We start from the raw sequence: 18010 nt of genomic DNA on the forward strand, positions 1-18010 counted from the left end.
TTAAAAAAAATTGATTTTATATATACATATACATGTTTACATAAGCTAATTCATGACATAAATATATTATATATAAAACACTGATACACAGCTATTATTTCTAAATAAGGAAAATCAAATACCATATTTTAAATCTTTAAAATAAAACCAAATATTAGCATATTTTAGAAAACTGAATTTAAAAAATCTAAAACCAAAAGCAAAAAAAAATCAGTCATATTTCTATGCACTAGCAACGACCAATCTAAAAAGGAAATGAAGAAAATTCAATTTACAATAACACCAAAATGAATAAAATGCTTAGGAATAAAGTTAACCAAACAAGCACAAAACTTATATGTATACTGAAAACTATACAACATTGCTGAAAGAAATTAAAGATATCCTATATAAATGGAAAGACATTCCATTTTCATGGATTGAAATACTAAATATTGTTTAGATGAGAGTGTGTTCCAAAACAATCTACAGACTCAATGTAATTCCTATTAAAATTCAGCTGCCTTTTTAGTGGAAATAAACAAGCAATCCTAAAATTCACATGGACTTGTAAGAGATCCCAAATAGTTAAAATAATGTTATAAAGACAGACAAAATTGGAAGACTCTCACTTCCCAATTTTGAAAATTACTACAAAGTTATAATAATCTAAACAGTGTGGTATTGTCATCTGGGCTGAATGGAACAGAACTGAGACTGTTCCAGACTAAACCCACATACATCTGGAGTCAATTGATTTTTAAATTTTTTTAAGTAAGAGGTGGGGAGGCAGAGAGGCAGACTACTGCATGCGCCCTTACCAGGATCCACCCAGCAAGCCCCCTACAGGGTGATGCTCTGCCCATTGGGAGCCACTGCTCCGTTGCTTAGCAACTGAGCTGTATATTTTAGCACCAGGCCAAGGAGCCATCTTCAGCGCCCTGGGCCAACTTGCTCAAACCATTCGAGTCATGGCTACCCAGAGGGAAAGAGAGAGAGAGAAGGAGAGGGAAGGGTGAAGCAGATGGTCACTTTTCCTGTATGCCCTGACCAGGAATTGAACCCGGAACTTCCACACACTGAGCCAACGCTCTACCACTAAGCCAACCAGCCAGGGCTGTGGTCAACCAATTTTTTGACAAGGATGCCAAGACTGTTCAATGGCGGAAAAATGGTCTCTTTAATAAATAGTGCTAAGACAAATAAATACTCACATACAGAAGAATAAAGTTGTGTCTTTACCTTACACCATATACAAAAATTAATTTAAAAGAGATAAAATACCTACACACAGAAGCTAAAACTATAAAGCTCTTAGGAAAAAATAAAGCCGAAAATCTTCACAATTAGGCAAAGGTTTCTTAGATCTGTCACCAAAAGCATGAACAACAAAAGAAAAAATATACTGCTCACAAAAATGAAGGGATATTTTATAATTTCATATTCATTTTGAAATATCCCCTCATTTTTGTGAACAGTATAGATAAGCTAGACTTCAAAATTAAAAACTTTCTGTATCAAAAGACACTATCACAGTGAAAAGACAACCCATAAAACGGGCAAAAATATTTGTAAATCATATATCTGATGAGAATCTTTTATCCAGAATATATAAAGAACCCTTAAAATTAAACAAAGACAACCCAATTTGAAAATGGGCAAAGGATCTGAAGAGACATTCTCCAAAGAGAACCTACAAATGGCAAACAAGTACATGAAAAGATGCTCAATGTCATTAGTCATCAGGAAAATACAAATGAAAGTCACAATGAGATACCAGTTCATAGCTACAAGGATGGTAGTAGCTTTTTTAAAAAAAAAAGTTAAATATTAAGTGCTGCCAAGGATGTGGAGAAACTATGTTCATGCATTGCTGGTGGGACTGTAAAATGGTACTGCTGCTGAGGAAACTAGTTAGGCAGCTCTTATAAAGGAAACATAGAATTGCCATATAACCTAGCAATTTCACATCTAGGTATATACTTAAAAGAATTGAAAACAGATGTTCAACAAAAACTTGTAAAAGAATGTTCATAGCAGCAGCAGTATTTATTTACAACAGTCAAAACACAGAAACAATCCAAATGTCCATCAATGGGTAAATAAATAAAATGTATTTGTACAACTGAGTATCATCCATCCATAAACAAACAAACAAACATACATGAAACTTGAAAAGAGTATGCTAAGTGAGAAAAGCCAGACACAAAAGGCTACATATTGTATGATTCCCTGTATATGAAATATCCAGAACAGGTGAATCCATAGAGTCAGAAGGCAGGTTAGTTGTTGCCAGGAACTACTGGTAGGAGAGAATGGGGAGTGACCATTTAATGGGTACTTTTCTTTTAGGGTGATGAAAATCTTCTGAAACTAGATAGTTGTTATGATCATACAACACTGTGAATGTACTAAGTGTCATTGAATAAAACACTTTGGAAATTTTGTATCTGTATTTTATCATAATTTAAAACTTTTCTGTGACAGAGACAGAGAAAGGGACAGATAAGGACAGACAGACAGACAGGAAGAGAGAGAGATGAGAAGAATCAATGCTTTGTTGTGGCTCCTCAGTTGTTCATTGATTGCTTTCTCATTATGAGCCATGCCAGCGACCTTTGGGCTCAAGGCAGCAACCTCGGGCTTCAGCCAGCGACCTTTGTGCTCAAACCAGTGACCATGGGGTCATGTCTATGACCCCACACTCAAGACAGCGACTCCGTGCTCAAGCTGGTGAGCCCACACTCAAGCTGGATGAACCTGTGCTGAAGCCAATGACCTCAGGGTTTCAAACCTGGGTCTTCTGTGTCCCAGACCGATGCTCTATCTGCTGTGCCACTGCTTGGTCAGGCATTAAAACATTTTTTAATAAAAAAAACACCTTTTATATTATAAAATAGAATAAAGTCTTATCAAAAAAAGCAATTGTACCTGACTTGTGGTGACGCAGTGGATAAAGGTGTCAACCTGCAATGCTGTGATCACTGGTTTGAATCCCTGGGTTTGCCCAGTCTAGGCACATACCAGAGCAGCTACAAATTGATGCTTTCTGCCTCTCCCCATCCCGCCTTTCTCATTCTCTCTCCTCTCTAAAATCAATAAATAAAATCTTTAAAAAAAAAAGAAAGAAAAGAAAAGGCAATTGAACTTGACCTGTGGTGGTGCAGTGGATAAAACGTAGACCTGGAATGCTGAGGTTGCTGGTTCAAAACCCTGGGCTTTTCTGCAAGGCACATACAGGAAGAACTATGAGTTGATGCTTCCTGTTCTTCCCCCCTTCTCTCTCTATATCTATCCTCTCTCTAAAATCAATAAATCATTTAAAAAAAAAAGAAAGAAAAAGAAACAAAGTCAATTGAAAGTGGAAAACTATGGTAAATGTAAATCATAAAAGGTATCAAAATATCTGAATTGTTTATAAAAATTTGATACAAAGATATATAGGATCGCCTGACCAGGTGGTGGCATAATGCATAAAGCGTTGGACTGGGACACAGAGGACCCAAGTTAGAAACCCCAAGGTCGCCAGCTTCAGTGTGGACTCACCAGCTTGACCCCATGGTCGCTGGCTTGAGCAAGGGGTCACTCATTCTGCTGTAACTCCCTGGTCAAGGCACATCTGAGAAAGCAATCAATGGACAACTAAGGTGACACAATGAAGACTTGATGCTTCTCATCTCTTTCCCTTCCTGCCTGTCCCTATCTCTGTCCCTCTCTCTGTCTCTGTAAAAAAAAAAAAAAGTTATATAGGGTCAATTTCCAAAGTTACCAGACAAAGTCGTCAAAACTGATGCACAGTTTATATACCAAGAAATAATTATAGTAAAAATCCTCACAAAACAGACAGGTCACTAGAAAGTAAATGCTTTATTAAAATATCTTTAAGGAGCCAGACCTGTGTGGCACAGTGGATAAAGTGTCAACTTGAAATGCTGAGGTCGCAGGTTCAAATCCCTGGGCTTGCCTGGCGAAGGCACATACAGGAAGCAACTACTTGCTTCGCGCTTCTCTTCCCTCTTTCTTTCTTTTTGTTTTTTACAGAGACAGAGAGAGAGAGTCAGAGAGAGGGTCAGATAGGAACAGACAGACAGAAATGGAGAGAGATGAGAAGCATCAATCATTAGTTTTTCGTTGTGACACCTCAGTTGTTCATTGATTGCTTTCTCATATGTGCTTTGACAGTGGGGCTATAGCAGACTGAGTAACCCCTTGCTCAAACCAGCAACCTTGAGTACAAGCTGGTGAGCTTTTTGCTCAAACCAGATGAGTCCTCGCTCAAGCTGGCGACCTTGGGGTCTCGAACCTGGGTCCTCCACATCCCAGTCCGACTCTCTATCCACTGCTCCACCGCCTGGTCAGGCTTCTGTCTTTCTTTCTCTCTCTCTCTCTCTCTTTCCCTTCTCTGTCTCTCAAAAATCAATAAATAAAATCCAAAAAATAAAATAAAATAAATTGTATATATATATATATCTTTAAGGAAATGTATTCTAAGTGTCTTTTTAAAGCAAATGTGCTCTGGGGGTGGGGGTTGAGGGAGTTATATTGAGTGGGACACTTGAATCCATGTTAACACAATAAATTAAAATTAATAAAAATTTTTAAAAAGGCCCTGGCCGGTTGGCTCAGTGGTAGAGCGTCGGCCTGGCGTGCAGAGATCCCGGGTTCGATTCCCGGCCAGGGCACACAGGAGAAGCGCCCATCTGCTTCTCCACCCCTCCCCCTCTTCTTCCTCTCTGTCTCTCTCTTCCCCTCCCGCAGCGAGGCTCCATTGGAGCAAGGATGGCCCGGGCGCTGGGGATGGCTCCTTGGCCTCTGCCCCAGGCGCTAGAGTGGCTCTGGTCGCAACAGAGCGACGCCCCGGAGGGGCAGAGCATTGCCCCCTGGTGGGTAGAGTGTCGCCCCCTGGTGGGCATGCCGGGTGGATCCCGGTAGGGCACATGCGGGAGTCTGTCTGACTGTCTTTCCCCGTTTCCAGCTTCAGAAAATACAAAAAAAAAAAAAAATTAAAAAAAAAAAAGCAGCCCTGGCCGGTTGGCTCAGCGGTAGAGCGTCGGCCTAGCGTGCGGAGGACCCGGGTTCGATTCCCGGCCAGGGCACAAAGGAGAAGCGCCCATTTGCTTCTCCACCCCTCCGCCACGCCTTCCTCTCTGTCTCTCTATTCCCCTCCCGCAGCCAAGGCTCCACTGGAGCAAAGATGGCCCGGGCGCTGGGGATGGCTCTGTGGCCTCTGCCTCAGGCGCTAGAGTGGCTCTGGTCGCAATATGGCGACGCCCAGGATGGGCAGAGCATCGCCCCCTGGTGGGCAGAGCCTCGCCCCTGGTGGGCGTGCCGGGTAGATCCCGGTCGGGCGCATGCGGGAGTCTGTCTGACTGTTTCTCCCCGTTTCCAGCTTAAGAAAAATGAAAAGAAAAAAAAAAAAAAACAAAAAACAAAAAACAAAAACAAACAAAACAAAAAAAAAAGCAAATGTGCTCAAGCTATAGTGAAATAGATTTAAACATCTCCACTGATACTGTAATACTGTTCTAGAGAACAATCTAACAATATGTAACAGGAGCTATGAAGCTAGTTAAGTACTTTGACCTAGTAATTTCAGTTTGGGGACTACACTTTTAAAGAAACATCCAAGGCCCTGGCCAGTTGGTTCAGTGGATAGAACACTGGCCTATGTACAGACGTCTCAGGTTTGATCCCTGGTCAGGGCACAAATGAGAAGCAATCATCTGCTCCTCATCCCCTCCCTTTCCTCCTTCTCTCATTCTTCCCCTCTCACAGCCAGTGGCTCTACCAGTTCAAGTGTCAGCCCCAGGCACAGAGGATGGCTCGCCTGATTTGAGCTACAGCCCCAAATGGGGGTGTCCAGTAGATCCCCATCAGGGTGCATGAGGGAGTCTGTTTCTCTATCTCCCCTCCTCTCACTTAAAAAAAGAAAAAGAAAGAAAAGAAACATCCAAAGTAGGAGAAGCATTAAGTACTTTGAAAAAGATATTTATAATTACAACTAACATGAGAGAATATAAAATAATTTAAATAACCAATAAAAGAACCAAGCTAAATTAACTATTACTATTGTGTAAGCCCAATGGGATATATGTATGTGTTTGTGAGTATACATGTATATACAAACATATATTTAAAATGACAACGATGTAACTATTTGATAGATTAAAATGTAAGAAATAATGTTGAAGTAAACCATAAAATAGTGTTCACATTGATTTCAAATCTATATAAACATTTAAAAGGATATGGAGTGTTTAAAACTCAATAGACTCTTTTTAAAATTAAGTTGTAGAGAGTGATAATTTCCTTGGCAATTATTTTCAGATCACATTCTTTACCCAAAGATTAGGGAAAAAAATACATGTAGGCAAATAAAAATTTTTAAAGGACAAACTATAAGTTTAGAAGAAAATCTCAAGTGATCAAATTAAGATACTTTATTTAGTTACACCCTTAAACTAAATCCCTTTTTGTTCAGATAAAAGTTTTCAGGCCGATATCCCAACAAGATTTTGAGGAAATATTTTCTTCACTGTTTTAAAAATGTTAGCCACATTCTTGTAAATAAAAAATGTTTCTTATATAATATTTTAATCAAGATACACAGCTAGGCTTTTAATAATAAGGAAAAGTCAATTTAATGCATATAAACTATACATGTTCATATAGGTGCTGAAATTTGAATAACTACCATTAAGACCAGTGGTAGTCAGCCTGGTCCCTACTACCCACTAGTGGGCGTTCCAGCTTTCATGGTGGGCGGTAGCAGAGCAACCAAAGTATAAATAAAAAGATAAGTTTAATTATAGTAAGTTGTTTTAGAAAGACTTATTCTGCCAAACTTAGCGAAAATCCAACATAAAGTACTTGGCAAGTAATTATTATTATATGCTTTAATTTGCTGTAACTCTGCTTTATAAATTTTATAAAGTAAAGTTACTTCCTTACTTTATAAATTGCTATTACTGTGGAACCGGTGGGCGGTTAGAAAATTTTACTACTAACAGAGATACAAAAGTAGGCGGTAGGTATAAAAAGGTTGACTACCCCTGATTAAGACCAATAAAAATATCTTCAATAGATTAAAGAAATCAGTACAGTTCTCATCATACAAGCAACCTGTGTACAAATAGCTGCCTAAATTTCTCTGAACCTAGAAGCCATCTAAAAAGCAAAGGCAAAGGAGCTTTTAGACATTCTTTCTGTTCAGAAGTTGAAGAAGCCTTGAAAAGAAGCAGTTAAAAAAAAAAAAAAGGTATAGTTTAAAGGGTCTGTCTCATACAGTTTAAGAGATACTTTCCTGCCCCAAATTCTCTCTACTACCAGATTTTTTTTCTTATAGTTCCTGAGAATCTACTAGAGAGTCATAATTAATAGGTATTGTCCAGTTATCAAAGTCAGTACTTCTGTACTATGAATATATTCATTTTCTTTCACTTCTCTCCTAAGACCTACATGAAGTAAACTGCGATCAGAGGGATGAAAAAGAAAGCATTGAGCCATCCACTATGGCAGTCTCCTTAGGTCTGTTATTTCTCCCAGAATCCATTTTTCAAAATTATTTATGTTCTTTTCCTTATAATCAAAGTCTTCATCCACTAGCATAGTAAAATATATTTTTCTCACTTCTCCAAAAAGACTTAGTCATAAGAATAACAGTTTTTAAGTATCAACTCACCTGAAATTTATTATTTAACACTGGCAAACATGAGAAACTTGAAAATCTTTAAGATCTCTTTAAAACTTGCTTTTCCTTTAAATTTTACCACAATTATACATTCTGCTTATATGCAAAAGCTTTACAGTTAGAGATTAAAAAGCATTTATCAGTTAGAGATTATAATAGTAAAGACCTTAATGAAGCCTTGTAAACAAACATTATACAGTATTTAAAGAAATCTGTTCAGAATAATATTCATCAACTGATTCTTACTTTGCTTCAGCTTATGGAAATCGCCGATTCTATCCTTGGTAGCCTGCTTTAGTGTATCTGCTTGAATTCTGGGTTCACTCTCCAAGTTTGGGCCTGGAATTAAACGCTGAAGAAGATTGGAAGGGTTCTGTTTTGAAGTTCCAGGGTTTCCATTGTGATTAATATGAGAATCTACAACAGAAAAAGATCAAGTTAAGGTCACATTTTGCAGAAGAATTCCGTAAGAGCTTCCCTAGAAAAGCTAAGACATATTGTTGTCTGACACTGTGTATTCAGGTAGCTTATTTTTTTTTAAGGTTTATTGTAATTTCTTTAATGAAATCTTATAACCAATGTGATTCTAGTGTGAAGTTTACTAATCAGTCCCCATAAGCATCTCTAGTACTGATTATAAACCTATTTACCAAAGGGATGTATAGAAGACACTGAAAAATTAAAATGGCAATAATATAAGTTGGACGGCTTTCCTCCCTACAAACTACAATATATATTTCTGTCAGAAATCTCCAAAATCCAGTAAGGCTATTAGAAGTTCTAAACTCTAAGTTATTTTCATCTACACAGTTACTCACACTGCTAACTCTTGATCTTTTTCTTATTAGTATCTTCAGGACATAACCTTTCTTTCCCCCATGTTCCCTCCTTTTTTCCACATCAAAGCCTTGATTTAGATCCTTATTATAATTAACCCTAATCATATAAATTCTCATTTTAGGAGAACATTTTGTAAAATCAAATAGATATTTAGAAAACAGAAACATTCCTAAGAACAGAATAGAGAGTTTAAGATAAGTGGATCTAGTAATTTATGGAAGGCCTCTGTGAAATCAATTTGAAACATTCTGAAAGTAAATACATACAGACTGACAGAGATAAAAAAGAATGTAGGGTGGAGAGGGAGAGGGAAAGGGGGAGGGGGAGGGGCACAAAGAAAACTAGATAGAAGGTGAGAGAGGACAATCTGACTTTGGGTGATGGGTATGCAACATAATTGAACGACAAGATAACCTGGACATGTTATCTTTGAATATATGTATCCTGATTTATTGATGTCGTCCCATTAAAAAAATAAAATTATTAAAAAAATAAATAAAAACCCCAAAAAAACAAAACAAACAAAAAAAAGAATGTAGTCCAGAGTGGCAAAATAAATAATTCTTCTGCTTTTAGTAATCTATTAGAAAACATGCATTTTTTTTGAGAGAGAGAGAGAGATAAAGGGAGAGAGAGGATGAGAAGCATCAACTCGTAGTTGCTTTCATTTTAGTTGTGCACTCATTGCTTCCAAGGGAGGAGGGAGAGTGAGAAGCATCAACTATCATTGCTTTCACTTTAGTTGTGTATTGATTGCTTCTCTTAAGCGCCTTAACGAGGTTTGAGCCAGTGTACCCTTGCTCAAGCCAGCAACCTTGAGCTTTTCATGTCAGTGACTTGTGTGGGCTTAAGCTGGTAAACTTTGGGATCATCTGGATGATCCCCCACTCAAGCAAAAGACCCTGTGCTGACGAGCCTGCTCTCAGAGCCAGTGACCTTGGGGATTCAAACTGGTGACCTCAGTGTTCCAGGTAGATGTTTTATCCACCACACCACCACAACACATCAGGCAACTACATGCATTTTTAAATGATTACTTGAGCTTTTATCAATCATTTGAAAATATATAACATTAACTAGAAGAATGCTACTTCACACTGCTGTTAAACCATGTTTTACTCACTATATAACAATACATAAGTAGGAACTGGTTTTCAAGTAAAAATTTAAGAATAAGACTTCATACCTAGAACCATATTTGGGGAGAGAGGTTGTCCAGTTGGCTGATGAGAGATTACTTGATGACTTCCATATTGAGAAACAGAAATAGGGGGTTTTTTTAGAACTAAAAGAAAAAATAGATCCATATTATTCCCATTGAATTTATGATTTCTAAAAACAAAACACTATAAAACTATTAACATGACACTAATCGTATGATGCGTATCCTAATTTTGTAATCTTTTTTTTTTTTTTTTTTTTACAGTGACAGAGGAATAGATAGGGACAGACTGACAGGAACGGAGAGAGATGAGAAGCATCAAACATTAGTTTTTTGTTGTGACACCTTAGTTGTTCATTGATTGCGTTCTCATATGTGCCTTGACCGCGGGCCTCAGCAGACTGAGTAACCCCTTGCCAGTGACCTTGGGCTCAAGCTGGTGAGCCTTGCTCAAACCAGATGAGCCCGTGCTCAGGCTGGCGACCTTGGGGTTTCGAACCTGGGTCCTCTGCATCCCAGTCCGACGCTCTATCCACTGCGCCACTGCCTGGTCAGGCTAATTTTGTAATCTTTATGGTTACTAATTGGTACATTGTGCCATCCATCACAAATTTTGGTGATCAATAAATTTGACCAGAATATAAGATAGTAGTAGAAACTCTACCTGTTCACAACTTAATTCTCAACACTTAGAATGGTACCTGGCATATAAGAGGAGCTCAACTAAGATTATGAATGAATAAGTAAAAAAATATCTTCAGATACAATGAGACATTTTTATAAACAGTGTGTTTTTAAAGTCATGGTGCACTTTTGACCGGTCACAGGAAAGCAACAAAAGACAATAGAAATGTGAAATCTGCACCAAATCAAAGGAACACCCTCCCAGTTTCTGTAGGATGATGTGGCAGCATGTGCGCATGCGCAGATGATGGTGTAACACCAGGGATACACCAGAGCAGCCTACAGCCATGCCAGTTGAGATATGGACAGTACAAAGTTCAGTGTGTTTTATGGATCGCTAAATTCGAATCCGTGACCAAAGTGCAACGTGAATATCGGCACGTTTATAATGAAGCGCCACCACATAGGAATAATATTACTTGGTGGGATAAGCAGTTGAAGGAAACTGGCAGTTTGGTGGAGAAACCCCGTTCTGGTAGGCCATCAGTCAGTGCCGAGTCTGTAGAGGCTATACGGGATAGCTACCTAAGGAGCCCTAAAAAATCTGTGCGTGAGCCCACATCGAACTGTACTGAATAGGTATGAAACTGGGAGAGTTTTCCTTTTATTTGGTGCAGATTTCACATTTCTAAAAGTGCACCATGACTTTATGGACACACTGTAGATAGCATAAATAAAACTTGACATTTATAAATTAGGGGAAGCAATAAAAATATGCTACTCCAACTGGCTAAGATAAAACTAAAAACTAAAAATAAGGCCCTGGCCAGTTGGCTCAGTGGTAAAGCATCATACAGGACTGTGGATATCCCAGGTTCGATTCCTGGTCAGGACACACAGAAGTGACCATCTGCTTCTTCCCTTCTTTCCCTCCCCCCTCCTTCAGCCATGGCTGAATGGCTCCAGCAAGTTGGCCCCAGGCACTAAGGATGGCTTCAGGGAACCTTCACCTCAGGCACTAAAAAATAGCGTGGTTGCTGAACAATGGAGCAGCGTTCCACATGGGCAAAGCATTGCCATTAGGGGGCTTGCCTGGTGGATCCCAGGCGGGGTATGGGAGTCTGTCTCTCTGCCTCCCCTCCTCTCATTTAATAAAAACAAACAAACAAAAACTAAATACGAGTGATACATGTTGGGGAAAATTTAAATTGTACCAAAGGTTTTACTATCCAAGATGTACACACTTATAGTTGGAACTTTCTTCTTTCTTAAGATGTGAGGGTAACAGGGAAAGAGATAATTTTTCACTTACTACCACCAATTCCACTGTATCCTTGGCAGCTTAACATGATAAAAAGGAAAAGAGCAAAGAAGGAAACTAGAGAGAAGAAAAACAGATAAAGAGAATAAAATAAAAAAGCTCAGCTATAAGATTTGGTTAGTGGCACATTTATTCTTGTAAAACTTTGGTGTGGCAGAAACAATGCTATGTGATCCTATTTCATTTTATTTTTTCTGGGACAGAGGAAGATCAGCCTTCCTTATGGTTAGGGACCGTATGACTGGGTTCTGACCATGAGAATGTAGGTGATACTGACCATAACACTTTCAAGTACAGTGATTAAATATCCTGTGCCAATCACCTACAGTCTGTCTTCCCTTTATGCCACAATTTAGGAGGCTGTATATGAAGATGGTGGCTTCAAATAATGGAAGGGGACACTGCTTAAAGGAAAACTGTAAAGAGTCCTCTAAACTGCATCAGGCTGTAATATGAACAATAAATAAACCTTTTTTGTTTTAAACTGCAGTTTGGGGGTTATAAGTTAATACACTACTGTCTAGTCAATCCTAACTAGTATACTCAGGTCATTTTTATAATTCTCAAAGTTTATTTCAATCACTCAATTTCATTTATTAGTAAATAGATCTCTAAACTTAAGGACCCAAGAAGTTTAAAATTGACTCTAATAAAGCAATATATTCAAATTTATAGAAAGTTGTGAGGTTTTCCCTGCCTTACTGTGTTTCCATTACCCTGTTCCTACTACCAGCTATAATGCCCAACACCCACTTCGGCACAAAAGATAGATAAATAACAATAATCAGCTAACATCTTTAAAAAGCAGTTCCATGTCAGATTTAAATTTTGATTTGCTAAAAGACGCTGAGGACACTAAGCATCTTGTAGTTACATCTGAAAGAGAAGTCAGTCACAATCTACAAATTTGTTGATCACTGTTGGATCATAGCTGCCTCCAGCACTTTACAAACCAGAAGACAAGACAGGCACCTCAGTTAATAAACAAGAAGTGATCATACATGTCCTTATATACTTTTATTGATCAATGTTACCCATTAAATTTAATTTTCTAAGTAAAATTTTAAAAAACATTTTGAGACTATCTCTTTGGTGTCTTAGTTTTTTGTTTTTCTGTACATTATACCAAATATCTTAAACAAAATAATTAAGGTCCCAACAGATAGGCTATCTTATCAGATCTATCTATCTATCTATCTAAAATGAGAATCAGGGAGGCAGAGACAGACTCTCCTGCATGTGCCCTGACTAGGATCCACCCACAAGCCCCCTATGTGGTGATATTCTGCCCATCTGGGGCCATTGCTGGTTTCTCAGCAACCAAGCTATTTTAGCACCTGAGGTGAGGCCATGGAGCCATCCTCAAAGCTCAGGGCCAACTTGCTCCAACCAAGCCATGGCTGTGGGAAGAGAAGAGAGAGAAAGAGAGAAGGGAAGAGGGGGAGTGGTGGAGAAGCAGATGATCACTTTTCCTGCTTGCCCTGACCGAGATTCAACCTCGGGACACAAACATGCCAGGTGGATGCTATACTGCTGAGCCAACCAGCCAAAGCCAAATTTATCTTTTCATCTGTATTATTTAAAATTTTTTAATTAAATTTATTGGGGTAGCCCTGATTAATGAAATTATGTACACTTCAAGTGTACAACCTTATAATACAACATCTATATACTCTATTGTGTGCTCACCACCAAAGTCTAGTCTCCTTTTGTCACCATGTATTTGACTCCCTTTACCTTCATCCTCTCTCCACCCCACTTCCTCTCTGGTAACCATCATTTTGTTGTCTGTATCTATGAGTATTTTTGTTTATTTATATGTTTTTTTTGTTTGTTCATATGTTTCTTTTGTCATTTGTTTCTTTTTATTTTATATCTCACATGAATGAAATCAGTTACTGTCCTTTTTCTTTTTTATTCCTTGAACCAGAAAACTTTATCAGGAACAAATCTGATCTTTTTAATTTATTTATTTTTAAAATTATTTTCCAAGCGAGAGGAGGGAAGATAAAGACTCCTGCATGCACTCCAACCGGGGCCCACCAGGCAACCCCTGTTTGTGGCTGATACTCTGCCCATCTGGGGCCATGCTCACAACCGAGCTATTTTTAGTGCCTGCAAGGAGGCTTCCATAGAGCCATCCTCAGTGCCTGGGGTCAATGCATTTGAACCAATAGAGCCATGGCTGCAGGAGAGAAAGAGAGAGAGAGTGAGAAGAGGGAGGTGAAGGGGTGGAGAAGTAGATGGTCACTTCTGTGTGTCCTCACTGGGAATGGAACCTGGGACAACCACATGCCAGGTCGATGCTCTACCACTGAGCCAACTGGCCAGGGCCTACACAGTTACTGTCTTTTTCCATCTGACTTATTTTACTTAGCATAATCCTCTCTCAACCCATCCCTATTGTCACAAATGGCAATATTTCATCTTTGTTATGGCTGAGTATTCCATTGTATATACATAGTGCTTCTTCTTTAGCCAGTCACTTTTTGAAGGACGCTTAGGTTGTTTTCATGTCTTAGCTACTGTGAATAATGCTGCAATAAACATAGGGGTATATATTTTTACAAAAAAGTGTTTTCAAAAATTTCAGGTAGATACCCAGAAGAGAGATTTTAGGTCATATACTAGTTCTATTCTTAACTTTTTGAGGAATCTCCATACTGTTTTCCATAGTGGTTGCACCTATTTACATTCCCACCAGCAGTGTGTGAGGATTCCCTTTTCTCCACAGCCTCTCCAACACTTTTTAAAAATTGGAGAGAGGACCCTGGCCGGTTGGCTCAGCGGTAGAGCGTCAGCCTAGCGTGCGGAGGACCCGGGTTCGATTCCCGGCCAGGGCACACAGGAGAAGCGCCCATTTGCTTCTCCACCCCTCCGCCGCACTTTCCTCTCTGTCTCTCTCTTCCCCTCCTGCAGCTGAGGCTCCATTGGAGCAAAGACGGCCCGGGCGCTGGGGATGGCTCTGTGGCCTCTGCCTCAGGCGCTAGAGTGGCTCTGGTCGCAACATGGCGATGCCCAGGATGGGCAGAGCATTGCCCCCTGGTGGGCAGAGCATCGCCCCATGGTGGGCGTGCTGGGTGGATCCCGGTCGGGCGCATGCGGGAGTCTGTCTGACTGTCTCTCCCTGTTTCCAGCTTCAGAAAAGATTAAAAAAAAAAAAAAAATTGGAGAGAGATGAGAAGCATCAATTCTTTGTTGCAGCTCCTGAGTTGTTCATTGATTGCTTTCTATTATGTGCCTTGACCAGGGGGGAGGGTCCCTACAGAAGAGTGAGTGACCCCTTGCTCAAGCCAGCAACCTTGGGCTTCAAGCCAGTGACCATGGGGTCATGTCTATGATCCTACACTCAAGCCAGCGACCCTGTGCTCAAGTTGGTGAGCCATACTCAAGCCGGTGACCTCAGGGTTTCGATCCTGGGTCTTCTGTGTCCCAGTCTGATGTTCTATTCCCTGCGCTACCACCTGGTCAGGCTCCAACACTTATTTCTTGTCTTACTGATAACAGTGATTCTAATAGGTGTGAGGGTATCTTACTGTAATTTTGATTTGCAGTTCCCTTATAACTCGTGATGTTGAGCTTATTTTCATATATCAGTTGGCCATCTGACCAATTCCTAGAAAAAGTGTCTTTTCAGGTCATCTGCCTCTGTTGCACAGACAAGTAAATAAAAAAATAAAAAGCATGGCCTTTGGATTTAGACAAAACAGGGCCCAAATCATGGTTCTGTAATTTACTAACTGTATGACTTTGGGTTACTGTCTAATTTCTTCAAGCCTCAGTCTTCATCTAAAAAACAGAGATAAAACCTTTTACTCTGTATGATAAATTTGGAGACTATGTAAGAATGTTTGATAATATTCTAGCAAATATCAATATTGTGATTCTATAATGTACAATGAGAAATATATATTTGGTCTTTGTCCTATTTCTGGTATAGAGCTCCTAAACCCTTGGAATTTCTTAAGCAATAAGAGTAATAAAGGCATCTTTTGTTATGTTAATAAAGCAACTAAGAATGGGGGTTGGCTGTAAGGAGAAGCTAACCAAGCAATGAGAGGATTGAAATGTTCAGTTCTATTTCGATTTCCAGGAGGTTGAATCAATCTCCAATGACCAATGACTTAATCAAGCATGACAAGAAATGAAGCCTCCATAAAAATTCAAAAGGACAGCCTGATGATCCTTTTTCACAGAGCTTTCATGTTGGGGAACTGGAACGCTTCCATGTGCCACTGAGCAGTGCTCCAAGCTCCACGAAGACAGAAGCTCCTTTGTTTAGGTCCTCACCCTATGTATCTTTGCTTCTGGCTAGTGGTTTGTGCCCTTTAATAACCTTTGTACTAAATTAGTAATATAGTAAATAAATGGGTTTTCTTGAGTTCTGTGTGCTGTTCTTGCAAATCTACAACAGGAAGGATTGGTAGGAACCTCTGATTTAGAGCCAGTCCGTCAGAAATACAGGTAACAACCTGGGCTTGTGATCGGCGACTGAAGTGGCGGACCGTCTTGTGAGACAGAGCCCTCACCTATGGAACCTGATTCTATCTCTGGGTAGCCAGTGTCAGAATTAATCTGAATTCTTAGACACACTGATGGCTTTTGAGAATTGTTTGCTGGTCTCTAGAAGTCTCCACACACAAAATAATTGGGTCCGGGAACTCCTTTCAAATATATACTTATGTATTTAGAGTTGTCAAAATTAAGCATTTATCCTTAGATGAAAAAGGAGTCCAAGATGAGGATTAAAGAAATAAAAACATTTAATATAAAACTACCTGCCATAATCAATTTATTGAGCCTCCTGATTAGTTTATAAATCCTGAGTAATATTTTCAGAAGTTCATGAAACTCTGATGTAATATATAATACTTATGTTACTTCACTCTGTGAACATGAACAAATATAACATGCCTATAATTGCTCATATATTGGTTTGTGGGACCATCTCAGCTGTCCATGAGATATAGGTACAGGCATTCCTCAATATATCGTGGGTTTGGCTCTAGACCACCTTGATAAAGTGAGTTGTAATCTTTATTGTTGCTGTAAGATCTTACCTTCAATTTGTAAAAAATGTAACATTTTGAAGCGCAATAAAGCAAAGCACAATAAACAGGCTATGCCTAGACATGTCCACAGAGACTATATTAAAGTGATGTTCTCATATAACTCCTAAGACCTGGTCTGTGAGCTGAATGAAGTTCTTTCAAAAGTTGGAGATCATTTACATAATTTGGGCCTGACCAGGCAGTGGCACAAAATGGGCCTGACCAGACAGTGGATCGAGTGTTGGACTAGGACACTTTGGAGGGACTGGGATGTGGAGGAATCAGGTTCGAAACCCTGAGGTTGTCGGCTTGAGCACAGGCTCATCAGGCTTGAGTGTGGACTCACCAGCCTAGCACAAAATCATAGACATGACTCCATGGTTGCTGGCTTGAGCCCAAAGGCCACCAGCTTGAAGTCCAAGGTCGCTGTCTTGAGCAAGGGGTCACTCACTCTGCTGTAGCCCCCTGGTCAAGGCACATAAAAGAAAGCAATCATTGAACAACTAAGGTGCTGTAATGAAGAACTGATGCTTCTCATCTCTCTCCCTTCCTGTCTATCTGTCCCTATTTGTCCTCTCTGTGACTCTCTCTGTCAAAAAAAAAAAAAAAGGAACTTAACCAGTATTGGACTTACCCTCCAATATTCTAAATGCCCTAAATAATATTTTCCCTTTCTTTTCCAAGTGAAAGGAGGGGAAATAGTGAGACAGACTCCCGCATTCGCCCCAAGTGGGATCCATGGAGCAACCCCCATCTGGGGCCAATGCTCTGCCCATCTTGGGCCATGCTCAAAACCGAGCTATCTTTAGTGCCTGGAGCAGAGGTTCCAAGGAGCCATCCTCAGCGCCCAGGGCCGATGCTCTCAAATCAATCAAGCCATGGCTACAGGAAGAGAGAGAGAAAGAGAGAGAGAGAAGGGGGAGGGGTGAAGAAGCAGGTGGTCACGTCTCCTATGTGCCCTGACCAGGAACTGAGTCAGGACATTCATATACCCAGCCAACACTCTACCACTAAGCCAACCTGTCAGGGCCATAAATAATTTTTAATATAGACAAAATAAGACAACTGTTTTTAGGCAATGGACAACCAGCAGCACAAAACTAGTTCTTAAAGAAGAGATATACATCAGATGGGCAATCTCTGAGGAGGAAGAGATCATCAGAGTTTGGGCTGCTGAGGAAGCTAAAATTCATAGGACAGAATATTACAGAGAAAGGGGCTGTGTGAGGTGAAATGGGGGGTGGCATGCAGAAATCTGCATGGATATTCCTGTTGAGTCTTTGGCCAAAGCCTGGGCTGTGTATACACAGACTTAGACTCTATTGGGCCTAACAGAGAGTACC

General features: G+C 39.7%; 1 protein-coding gene across 4 annotated transcripts in view; it reads right to left on the reverse strand.

Moving 5' to 3' along the window:
* The window catches only part of GOLM2 (golgi membrane protein 2), a 123716-nt gene that overhangs the window by 36018 nt on the left and 69688 nt on the right, over positions 1 to 18010 (reverse strand). For 2 of the 4 annotated variants that reach the window (XM_066341614.1, XM_066341611.1), the window contains exons 7-8: positions 9696 to 9794; positions 7916 to 8086 (exon numbers count right to left, since the gene is read on the reverse strand). In XM_066341614.1, the coding sequence (XP_066197711.1) occupies positions 7916 to 8086; positions 9696 to 9794 (270 nt within the window). Of the gene's footprint in view, positions 1 to 3132; positions 3203 to 7915; positions 8087 to 9695; positions 9795 to 18010 lie in introns of all 4 variants that reach the window. The other 2 variants (XM_066341613.1, XM_066341612.1) reach the window with 2 other exon arrangements.

This window comes from Saccopteryx leptura, chromosome 6 (genome assembly GCF_036850995.1).
Source record: "Saccopteryx leptura isolate mSacLep1 chromosome 6, mSacLep1_pri_phased_curated, whole genome shotgun sequence".
NCBI classification, from domain to species: domain Eukaryota; kingdom Metazoa; phylum Chordata; class Mammalia; order Chiroptera; family Emballonuridae; genus Saccopteryx; species Saccopteryx leptura.